The sequence below is a fragment of the Siniperca chuatsi genome, linkage group LG16 (assembly GCF_020085105.1).
Source record: "Siniperca chuatsi isolate FFG_IHB_CAS linkage group LG16, ASM2008510v1, whole genome shotgun sequence".
Taxonomy (NCBI): Eukaryota; Metazoa; Chordata; class Actinopteri; order Centrarchiformes; family Sinipercidae; genus Siniperca; species Siniperca chuatsi.
Genome location: NC_058057.1, coordinates 17639628 through 17652256, shown reverse-complemented (window position 1 = coordinate 17652256; position 12629 = coordinate 17639628). Strand labels below are relative to the sequence as shown.

General features: G+C 41.6%; 1 protein-coding gene across 5 annotated transcripts in view; it reads left to right on the top strand.

The window, feature by feature from the left end:
• LOC122862958 (pleckstrin homology domain-containing family G member 1) overlaps nucleotides 1-12629 on the top strand; it is a 68223-nt gene that overhangs the window by 38827 nt on the left and 16767 nt on the right. For all 5 annotated transcript variants that reach the window (XM_044168890.1, XM_044168891.1, XM_044168889.1 and 2 more), the window contains 3 exons: nucleotides 2145-2716; nucleotides 8691-8791; nucleotides 10775-10844. In XM_044168890.1, coding sequence (XP_044024825.1) covers nucleotides 2294-2716; nucleotides 8691-8791; nucleotides 10775-10844 — 594 coding nt within the window. In that variant the 5' untranslated portion in view covers nucleotides 2145-2293. The remainder of the gene's footprint in view (nucleotides 1-2144; nucleotides 2717-8690; nucleotides 8792-10774; nucleotides 10845-12629) is intronic.

The window sequence follows — 12629 nt, the reverse complement described above, 5'->3', positions numbered from 1 at the left end:
TGTGATCTTCAATGCTTTGAAGTGAGACGGGTTTAGGCTGAGCCAGTGCTTCTGGCAGCAAGAGAGCGACCCTGTTCTATAGGGCATTGGATCTCAGTGTTGCCACAACACCGGAGCTGCCCAGGTCACTGGTGTATTGCGCTTTGATGATAAAGACTGGTGTCAAACTCCCACTGAGCTGGTATGAGGCTCTCTCATGTTGTCCTTCCTTTGCTTGTTCGCTGTGTTTATTTGCTCCCTGCTCTTCCTGTCAAAGCTGACCTTTCTATGAAGCGAGCCCATGGAAAACTTTGAGGGAAACTTGGAAGGCTTCTGTCTGATACGCTGCATGTGTGGTTTCACTTCAGCTGGCCTGAATGTGGGGCCTTGGGAGTCGGTAATCATATCTTAACGGATCTCTCCACAGACACAAGGTGAGCCAGTTGGGCACTATCTTGATGCCAGATAGACTCCTGTAGTTGCACACACACAAACTTGTCTCTCTTCCATGGAAATAGGGCTTTCATTCATTGCCTCAGTGTGGAGTGTTCTCAGCATTACACTGTTAATCTTGTCATTAAACTAAATCTCTTGCTATGTCTTGCTGCAAAAATGCTCACACACATACATTTACCACTCACACAAATAAATTTGAAATCCAAAGTTTTATGTTTCTTGTGTTTTCTCTCCCTTTTATGGTGGCTATTGCCAGCTCCTTGTATATGAAACTTTTTTTTGGATCTGAGGACAAATCTGGGAGGGCTAGCAGTCCTCGTATGGCGGGTGGTCAGTCAAACTGTGGTCAGCTGGAATGTCAGAAATTGGGATGCTAAACAGATAGAGACTGTAAGAATATGAAAGTGATATTGTAAGTGTTAGAAGTTACATACAGTGAGTCTTTTTAGAGTTTAGTTTGAGAGAGGGAGGCCTGTTGAATGTGTGAATATCATTTGAATTTTAACGGCTCTGCGTGTGACTTTCCAGCATCAGTAAATCATGAGGTAATTCATTTTGAGAGTCGTATAATTACTGTAAACAAACTAAATTTTACACTTCGCCTGAAATACTTTAGCTAATTACACTTAATATTTCATTAATATTCTAGTTTATGTATTTATATTTGTACTCCATGTTCTGTCTACTCTGATTTATGGCACCTAGAGCTTGTCTGTCTTGGAAGTGAAAATCTATCTCTGAGACTGAAAAAAAACTTTTCTTTGACTTATCAGACACCAACCCCTACAGTATATTACATATTACATTTTGTGCCAGATTTCACTAGGGCGCTGTTCTTCTGGTCTTAACAAAGCTAAAACTGTGATAGTTTCTTGCAAAGGTAGATGTGAAAGGACCAAAACAAGTAGCATCCCTCTGACAGACAGCAACAACATGTACTGCATATGCAGCATTTTATTTAGCAACACTAGGACAGCAATTCTGTTGGCATGTATTAGCATTACTGATCGTCTAGACCGTGGTCTTATTAGTTTGCAGTAATTATACCCAGGCATCATGATGATGATATGACAAACATATATTTAAAAATGCAATAGGCAGAGCCATTGTTTAGGGGACATTGAGACCCACAATAGCACTACAGCACAACAACGCAAGGGGGTTTATTGGTGTGGGCGTGTTGCTACAGGTTAGTACAGACAGAAGAGGAAATACAAGCCAGGAAGTCCAGTTTGAAGCTATACAAGACAGGATACAGCGGTTACTGCGACTTTGAGCCCGTATTGTGCAACTTTGGAAGGTTCTCTTGGCAACAAGAAATAACTGTCTCTGTCATCTCAATGCTTGCAAATTAACCAGTAAATTAGACCAATGCTACAAGGTAATTGCTACAAGGCATTCCCCCATTTGCACACCATTTTGGCCAACGCACTTGACATTGCTCTGCAGCACAACTTGAGCCATGAACAACTTTTTGTTAGATTCAGTATTTTGCTGGAACCCTCAGCAGCCTTACTCCAGTTGTTTCACTGAAATAAATGAGGAAGCTAGTGTGTGTATGTGTTTATGCCATTGTTGGTCTGAAAAGGCCCTTAAAAATCAAGCATGAACTAAATCAAAAGAAGTAGAATTGTAATTGTAACACTACTGACATTTGAAATAAAATTGATTAATGAGAATCTCTTCCTTTCTCTCATTTTCCTCTCTAGACGATTATAACTACCTACCTGATGCATTGCCTCCTCTTCCTGAAGTCCCGGACTCCGGCTCAGTCCTGAGCTCCGTTGACATACCGGCCCGCTGCCTCCGCAACCCGGCCTTCCGCTACACCTCCTTGCGCTACTGCTCCGCCCTCAGCATGGACTCCTCTCCCGACAGCGCCGAAAGGCCGATCAGCTATAGCTCCACCTCTTCCTCCGCTTCCTCCCGGGACAGTCACTGCTCGCTGGGCAGCCGCTCCGCCCTTGTCCCTACCCCTCACTGTAACCCTGTGACCTCAGACCGGGACTCCGGGGCAATTCGGTTGGAACTGGTCCCGGCCCGGCAGCTGGGATGCCGGGAGGAAGATGAGAGAAATGATGGAGGGATGGACACAGAGAGGGGACAAGGGAGACAGGGCAGTGGACAGACTCTGACAGAACATTCAGAGCCTGAGCTGACCCCAGATGGAGGAGAGCGGACAGGTCTGGTGCAAGGGCCCAGGACGTATGTGGACCGGGTGGTGCAGGAGATACTGGACACAGAGAGAACCTACGTCCAGGACCTGCGTAGCATTGTAGAGGTAAGGAACACTCAACCACAATAATATGTTAAAACACAACCTGTGTAAGAAATTAGAAGCAGAAAGATCTTGCATATTGACTTCAAAGGTATATTAGCACATTTGGCAGGACATCAAATGTAGAGTGAGGCCTTGGAACAAATGTGTGCTTTTGCAGATTTTATCAGCTCCAAATGTGACTTCTCAGCTTTCACCAAGGACATGTGTGAATTTAAAATATTTAATGAGAAATAATCCTGATTGTTTCCTGAAGCATCCATTTTGTTTACTTTAAACAGTGCTGGAAGAAGTAAAAGTACCAGTACAACAATGTAAAAATACTCCATTACAAGTAAAGTAAAAGTACTCCATTAAAAGTAAAAGTACAAAAGTATTATCAGCAAAATGAAAAGTATCAAAAGTATCAAAAGTAAAAGTTCTGCAGTAAAATGGCACCTATTATATATGACATTATTAGATTGTCTATACTGATGCATCAATATGTAAGCAGCATTTTACTGTTGTAACTGCTTGAGGTGGAGCTAGATTTAACTACTTTATACACTGTTACGTAGTTTAGTCCACTGGTTCCCAACCTGGGGGTCTGACCCCCTTGAAAGGGTCACTAGCTAGATCTGAGATGGTTAATGGGAGAATAAAGTTGAAAAAGCAAAGTTCTGATACACATCTGTTTTCATTTTTTGGACTTTTGTCTAATCTTTTTTTTGTGAAATACTGTATAATTTTATGTCTTTGGGCCTTGACTAAACACTGTTTTTTTTGTAAGAGGTCACAAGCTGAAATGCTTGGGAGCCACTGGTTTAATCTTTAACAATGCATTGTATTTCATAAGCTTATCGTATGATGTTTGTATAAAATCTGAAAAGTAACTAGTAACTACAGCTGTAAGTACCTCAAAATTGTACTTAAGTACAGTACCTGAGTATATGTTCTTAGTTTCTTTCCCCCAATGACTTTAAACTGTAAAATCTCTCATTTTGGGTGTGAAGTTTTTTCAGTCAGTGGTTCCCAACTTCATTGGCTTGTGACCCCTTAAAACGAAACAACCCTTCGTCACTTGTTGCATATGTCCTGCAAGAGGCTTGCAAGAGACAAAATTATTCAGTATAATTCAAAGAGAAAAAAGAAAACATTACAGTAAAGTCTGAGAAAATAGATTTAATTAAGTGTAGCAGAAATATATCTTTTTCTGTTAATCATCTCTTTCGACCCCGAAGATGTATCTTGCAACCCCCAGGTTGAGAACCACTGTTCTAATTCAATGATTAGAAGCAGAAATAGGAGCATATAGGTTTGAACCTTTCAAAGGTCCCTTCTATCTCAGGTGGGGGAAAAAAAGACTCAACTAAAATGTTTCCCTTCTGACCCAGTTGAGGGACGAGCAGCAGCGGGACATCGTAAATGTGTTTCAGTGTAGCGCCTGCTTGACCTTGATCTTTTCAGGAGGAATACGGGGCTTTAAATCACCAGATAACACACATCCTTTGGGTCTTTGTGGTTTTCCTCACACATGTGACATACACAGCTCGTTGCCTGTTGGGAAGCTCCAATACAATAAGCTCACCTGCGCTTGCAGGCGGGGTTTTTGGCCAAGTTACGCGACACCGGTGCCTTTGTGCTGCACACAGGCACACATTCAAAACGTCATTCAAGCGCACACACAATACTGTATGCACACACTCAGATGAATACACTCTTTTTGTGAGGTTGGCTTTGAACTGCAAGGATACACATTGCCTCTAGTCAGAGCTTTAGTGGCTTTTTTAAGGATTGGGTGTAGTGGTTTGAATCAAAGGTTACTCTCCTTTCTCTTTCCCTCCTCTTTGTTTCTCTATTCAGCTCTTTTTGATTCTCTCTGAAACTTAAAATGGGCTGCGCACATGTGATGTGTGTTTCGAATTCTGCGGCTTAATTTGAATTGATTGTGGTGTCAAATGACAAAAATGTTTGTGTGGAAGTTGTGAGCATGCATGTGTTGGCGCTTTGACCACCTTTTCCTATATCTTCCCTCTTAACAGTGCTTCATCCCCCACTCTAGGCTAAAAGGGTTAATTCAGGGAGTAGTTGTTGTCAAAAGAGAGCAGGAAAGTCATATTCCCAAGAGATGAGGGGGAGTGAGGTTTAGGTTTTGTGGTCTTGGCCTGTCACCCCTGATTGATGTCTTATCCTCTCCTGCTCCTCCTTCCTTTCCTCCCCTCTTCAGGAGGTGGAGGTAAGGAAAAGGGTTAAAGAGAGAGACAGAAGAAGGTAGGTAGAGGGATTTAGCTCTGAGATAACAATGTCCAAAGTAGGTTAGGAAAACACTGAACAGAGCTCTTTATATCCCTCTATTGCCTCTACTCTGCAGACCACCTATTGCCATTAGAGAAGTAGACCACCCAGCCTCGGAAGACCACACTTACATTTCCAGGACAGCTAATTCTTCACCAGTACTTTGGAAAAAGACACATGCATTTATCCTTTCTTCACCCCTTTAATGACAGTTCTAGTGGGTGCACAGAGGATGGATTGCACTGATTGTATCTGTATGAATAGAGCTTTTAACATGACAGTTTACCTATACCGAGGGAAATACTGCAGCTGCTGGACGGCACAAACACAGCATCGACCCATTTATTATCAGCACTGTCCTATGTGAGCTGGTCCTGCAAACCCCTGTTTCAATAATCCCTTTGCCCATGCTGCTTCCTGCAAGGGAAGAGGGTGTGACAGCCTTAACACAAATATTTACCCAGACTCCCCTGGGCTCACCTGTGTTTCATCAGTCAGCAGCGGTGTTGTGGTTCACACACACTCATGCTCTGCCTGCCTGTGTGTGAACTGTATGTGTGGATTTAGATTAGTCACAGTAAATGTGTAAGTATCATGGTGTTTGTTGGTTGGTGCAAGAATGAATGCGTTCTACAGTGCAAAATGAGAAAACACAACCTAATACAGAAACTCTACAAGTCGCACATAACGCAATGGAAATTAATTACAAAAGAACACAAGTTTCCAAGGGACAATAAAAATGATGAGTACGCCTGCCATATTTAGTGTTCCTGGAAGCATCTGTTATTTTGCAACTAATTTCTGTTGTGTTCTGTGTGACTTGCAGCGTTTCTGTTTCCTGTATTTGGTCGTGTTTTCTCACTTTGCAGCTGATTTTCCCTAAATGCTAGGCGTGTTTTCTTCATTTGCTTTAATTTTTTCTATTTGCATGTATTTTCTTAAGTTGCTGTGCGTTGAGCTCTCAGGGCCACTGTACATTTCCTGTGTGTGTGAACGTTGTTTGGTGTTTATTAGTTCTGCGTGATCACCCCTACTTGGCTCGACCAGTGTGTGTAATGAGGCCAATCCGTTATCCATAAACAACCTCAAAGACAGAGCTCTGATCTTTCTTTCCCTCCTCCTCTTCCTCTCTTTTCCCCTTTTTCCACTCTGAGACCTGGAACGCATCGCCAGGCCATTTGAAGTTGACCAGGAGTTTGGAAATGAACTGGGAACATCACTTGGCCTGCAGAAACATTCAAAGCAACAAGATTTGGATGTTTGCACTCAGCTTTGTCTGGAGGAATGACTTCCTACTGTGGTGCAGAGTGAATGATGTGTTTGGTGTGTAGGAAAAGAGTGTGTACTTGAGGAGGTTAATGGTTAACACAAGAAAGTATCAAGTTTGTACATGTTAGGTCTGATGCTTAGCAGGGAGTGTACCTTAAGGTGTGTGTGTGGTTCATGTTCCTATATCGCGGTGAGGACTTTAACCTGAATGCACACTAACCCATGGGGACTCGTGTCATCATCGGGACAAAAATTGAGGTCCCCACAGGTAGAGACTGCTTTTTGAGGATTAAGACTTGGTTTTAGGGTACAAGTTACAGTTAGGTTAAGGTTAGAAATTTAGTTGTGATGGTAAAGGTTAGGGTAAGGGGCTAGGGAAGGCATCATGTCAATGACTGTCACCCACGCGGATAGTGAAACAAACGTGTGTGTGTGGATCTGAACACTGCCCATTGTTGAGCTCAGTCAGGCTTTGGCTGAGGGTGATGAATGAATGGGTCAGGCCAGGTCAGATCCATGACCCTGTGGCTAATAAAGCATCACATTACACATTACCTCCAATAGTCAACAAAATATAAACATGACCCTTTGACGTGACCCCCAACATAACCACCAACCTGCCCGTTAGTCTTATTGTGTAACTCAAATCCTCAAAAACTAAATCTTGGCCTAAAGCGCTTATATAACCTTTAAACCCTAAAAATCCAAGATGGCTGTCATTCACTCCATAATTTGAATGAACTCTCCATTCTTTGTTTTAGCTGAGATCATTTTGTTTCTTTTTACATCCCTCCCTTCTAACCAAACACAATTTAATGGACTGCTCAGGCTCAGCTATTATAATAATAATGATAATGATGGCTAAATACATAAAACATTACCAGGAACAAAAAACACCGTAACAGACTGGAAATTAGGCAAACAGACTAAAGGGAGTGAGCAGGGAGAGTGTCTCTTAAAAAACACACAAGAGTTGTGTGTGCTGAAACGATCAGTGGGTGTGTGTTTGTGCATGTTCAGGGCAGCCTGGTGCATTTCTCTGCATTGCAATGTCTGTCCTGCCCAGTTGCAGGTTGTGATCTGGTTTAAAAACTGTTACTGTGCTTTGACAAGGATACTTCCTCCTCTTTAAACCCTGTCCATACCTGCTCCTGGTTTAAAGTTTAAATACAGCTGCAATGGTGGTTGAGATCATTTGTGTGTGTGTCTGTGTGTGTGTCTGTGTGTGTGTGCACAGGTGTTCCAAGTGTTCTCCCTGTGTAACTGTGTTTTGGGATTTTGTGTCTTTGGGTTGGCAACTGTCAGAGCTTAAGACGCTTTGTAGGAAGGAGCAGAGAGACAGACACAAAGGCGTTCCTGTTAAATTACTAGCAGCATACAGCAGTAGATGTAATAGTCTAGTTTTACTTCTTTACTGATCTTACAAAGACTACCAGTTGTGCTGCAGAATACTGAACAAGCATAATCAGCATTCTCAGAGAGAAGAAGTAGGTTCACAGCAGAGAAACATACAGCTAAAACAATCACTGCCTCTGCTACTGGCTACTGGTCTATCTGTCTTTCTCTCTCCACCCTTCACTTTCTTCCGGCAAGGCAGACTGAGACCTGAGGCTGATGTTTTATCACCCAGACTCGTATTAGCACTCCTCACTAACGGCAGTGATGGAGGCAATGATAAGAGCCAGAGTATAATCCTCTTGAATAGACTTATACCTGTTTTTCAACAGGGAGCCATGTTAAACCTGCGTTTCCCAGCATTGGTCTGACTCTGGGATTCATTTACTCTAAACCACATGACCTGTGTTATGTAAACACCAATACAGGGATCAGGCAGTGCATTACACAAATGGACTGTCGTTAAATACATTACATCTGGTTTTGACAGTTACACCAAATTGTACTTTTCCCACTTTAAATCTAATTAAAACTGAAATCATATATAACAACACCGTTTTAGTACAAAATTGCTTCTGGGCATTTCTGGGTAATATAACCCAAACAATGGAGAGTAGGCACAAAGGCTCTGACAAATGATGAGTGAAAGTACATTTTTTCAAATAATTTGCTTGCTGGGTAGAAAAACACCTTTCTGAAAGCCTTCAATCATACTACTAATGCTTTCTTGTCAAACAATCTTAAACAAAAGTGATGTTACTTATGCAGCTCTAAAAATTTGACTATTCATACATTAACATACAGATTACTCACAGAGCGTAATTATGGAAGAATATGAGTCTTCGTCACAAGACTGTCTGGCCAAAGTGGTGCAATGTAGAGTCAAGTGGCCCAAGAAAGTTGTGGGCTTTGAAAGCTGTAGGAGTCACAGTGTAAGTGATCTGTCAAAATCAAGTGTGTGTGTATGCCAAGACTGGTGCCAATCATAATGTCAGCCATGTAGCTCTAACGTGTGTGCTTTCTCTCTTTGTCTCTGCAGGACTACTTGGAGTGTATCAGTAACCAGTCTCGGCTGGCCCTAAGCTCTGAGGATAAAGGCTCTCTGTTCGGCAACATACAGGACATCTACCACTTTAACAGGTACAACATACACAGCTGTAGACTTGAGACTTGTGTCAGACTTAATGCCGCGTCCACGTCATATCGGATGGATGGTAGAGAGGGGACTGCCCACTGTTCCGACGGCCCATTATTCTGAAACCCCAATAGCCCGAAAAATGTCCCATTGGACTGAAAACCCATTTGTCTGACAGCCCGTTATCCCAAAAACAAACCCCCATTGCTCTAAAAATACACACATGGGAGAAGTTTGCCCTCAGGCCTTTCTGACAGAAAACTTTTTTGCCAGTTAGCGCGTGGTTAATGGTCGCAGTTGAGTTAGGTTGAGGCACCAAAACTACTTGGTTAGATTTAGGAAAAGATCATGGTTTGGGTTAAAATAATAAGTCAATGTTGACTTTTGGTACTGTCGCAGACAAATTTTGGATGTCGGAATAAAATCACTGAGTTTTTTCCTCAGTTGGTGCACACCCCCCGGGCAAAACCCCTGACGATTCAGCACCATGGACAGGGCCAGCAATCACTGAACTAACTACTGCAGGGAGTGTTTATTTTCAGAGCAATGGGTGTTTGTTTTCGGGATAACGGGCTGTCGGACAAATGGGCTTTGGGTCCAATAGGACATTTTTCGGACTATTGGCACTGTTAGGGATGGGAAAGATTCCCACGTTTACGACTTAAATGTATTCACATCACAGGACAACTCAAGATAGTTGTACAATTACAGTGTTGGTTAAAAATACTGTGCATTGACAATAAAAACAATATATCCATTACATTTATATTGGGTTTAATCATCTTTAACCATGGACTTAGGCTGACATGAGGTGTACCTATTTCCTTGATTTTCAGGCACCTCCGTATTATGAAGCGCTAGGTTCGATACTTGAAAAAAAAAACTTTCCCAGTTGTAATTCTGACTTGGAGGTTGATGTGAACAAAATTTACAAGTTTGAATGTTGTGAGTATGATAACTCCAATACAACATGACTTTGGCATTTGACTTGTCTCCCTAAAGACTTAAATGTACTTGAGACTTGAAAGAAAAAAAAATCAAGTCTCGAGTTTTGACCTTCTTGAAGAATAAAAAATAAACAAGATAGCAACAGACAGATCTTACATTGCCAATATTTCAATATTTCATTATTAGGCCTCTTCATTTAAAGGACTTAATCTCAGCTAAGTGAAAAACATGGATCTTGACTTTCAGTTTGCTAATGAAGACTGGAGACTCAACTTTAGCTTGCCCCAAAAGGTCTAAAAATAATTCTGGCTACACATAAATAAACTGACTCTCTCAGGCTCAACAAACAATGTCCTGCTAACAGTGAAACTGGGCTGAGCCACCTGTTGATTTCTGGGAAGGGCGTTGCTGTGGCAGTCAGGTGTGTGTGTGTGTCTTTGTGAGTGTGTGTAATAAGTCCCCGTCTGCATATTTGTCTCCTCCGGCACAGCTCTAAATTATGTGTGTGTGTTGTGTATTCAGACAAAATGGCTAGTTGAGCATCAGCCATGGTGGTCTGCAGACACGAACATGCGCACTCTGTCTCTCACCTATTCATTTCTCAGCTGTCACGCGCAGACAAACTGGCCAGTAAAAGGAAGCATAAAGGCAGTTTAAAGTGGTCACAGTGACCTCATGCTTCAGCCATGAAACAATAACTCCAACAGTGGCCATTATTTTTCCTCCCCAGTGTGCTCTACACACACACACACACACACACACACACACACACACACACAGCTACATGTGGGAGTTGCCTGTTTGAATTCATGGAAGTTTCTCATTTGTTCAGAGCCAAGTGCACTAAGACCTAATTTCTGTACCCAAGGTGACTCTTGCTCCTGAAATTCACTGTTTGGAACAATGAATCGTGGGAGAGTAGTTTAGGGAAGAAGAGAAAGAGTGTATGCATGTGTGATAAAGGAAATAGGACATAGGAAATTATGGGTGGACATTTTCACATCAAAAACTGATTTCTTTGAGCACTGTGTTTGTTTCAGGGACCTTCTTCATGATCTTGAGAAGTGCAATAGTGACCCTGTGGCCATCGCAGAGTGCTTCGTATCCAAGGTAAAGATGGACACCATCCTGCCCCCTTTTTTCTCCAGATGGTTTAATTTCAATAACTGTTCAAAGCCCAAAGAGGGAAAATGATCCAATATTTCACAAAAAAAGCAAAGATAAGAATTAGAAGTGAAAATTAATACAAATTTGTGAAACCGAACTTAGTTTTTTCTTCTTTTCTATACATTGTTACATCAGTATTAAATATCTTATCATATATATTGTAATAACTATCAGTCACAGCAGTCTTTTTCTGCATAGTGAGTACTTTTACTTTTGATACTTTAATTACATTTTTTTGATAATGATTCTTTTCTTTTACTTAAGTAGGATTTTGAATGCAGGACTTTTACTTGTAATAGAGTATTTGTACATTGCTGTATTGGCACTTTTACTTAAGTAAAGGTGGTGAGTACTTTGTCCACCACTGTCTGTCTCTCTGCCCACATGCACACTCCTCTTCTGCTTGTTAAAACTTGTCCAAACAGCTGGTTCAGACGCACACACACATACACACACATACACAGGACAGAATATGAGAAACAGGCAAACTTCTGTTATAAGAGATAAGTTAACAAAAATCAGGTGAACACGCTGCATGAAGTCAGTAAAGTTTATTGAGGCTAGTAGCATTATTTTGGCGGTTGGAATGTCAGTTTTAAGTGCAACAGGAGGGCAGGAGGACAACTCCAGGGGAATTTTAAGGACCATCCAAATATATAATCATCTTTTTTCTGGAGGGGGATAATAGCAGTGCTTCATCAAAAAAAAAACTGGACTGGTCCCTCAGTCTGTGTGTTTCAGCTTTTATTCCACTCCTGCTCCTCACTCATCCATTCCCTAAAATAATTATTGCATGGTTATGTCCCATGATAATGTGCTGCATTCCAGCACTTCCTGTAAAACACTTTACATTCCCTCCATACCCTACTGAAATCACACCCAATACCACAGAGCAACTGTCTGACCATGTATAAAAAAGCAAGTCACAGTCAGCATCACAGACTCCCTAAATACAGCAGCTGTTGTTGAGACAAACCCGTTTTATAACAGCCCAGAGCACCACTCTGCATAATCTGGGATCCATAAACAAACCAGCGTGATGACATCTTGTAACCAACTGATTAATGTTACAGTCACAGTTACAGGAAACAAAACTGTTTTGTGATGAACTGATCTGAGATAATCCCCTAATCTAAAATACGGACAACCTATTGTTGACTTGTACTCTGTAGCCAGTACAGCATTTATCATAAAAACAGTATAACAACCTTATGGTATTCACTGTGTGGTTCAGCTAGGGGTTAAATTGGGTCAAAGCCTGCTGAAAGCAAAGCTCCACCTCCAAGTCCAAATCACAACCCTGCCTGCAGCCTCCTGCCTCTGATAACATCTCTCTCATAAGTCTGGTACTCATACTGCAGTTGTCCATTAAAACCATTTATTATCCCTTATTTTTTACTGGAAGAGCTCCTGACTTGCTACTCCAGGTCCTATCCAACACACACACCTGTATAGTGTCGCCTGTGTCCCGCACATAATCACTTTTTGCTCTTAAACACCGAATAACAACAAAAAAGATCATAATTTGGGAAGTTGAAATATTAAATTAAACCCAGTTAGTTAGTTAGTTAATATGCATGAATACAGTTTAGCTACAGTACTCAGGTTTAATCTGGTGTGTACATGGGGACTGTGATTTAACCCAAAAATAGTCCTAAATTTGACACCTTAGTCAATTTGTTTCAAATTAACCACCAATCAGAAGATCGGTGGTTCAATCCCAGCTTC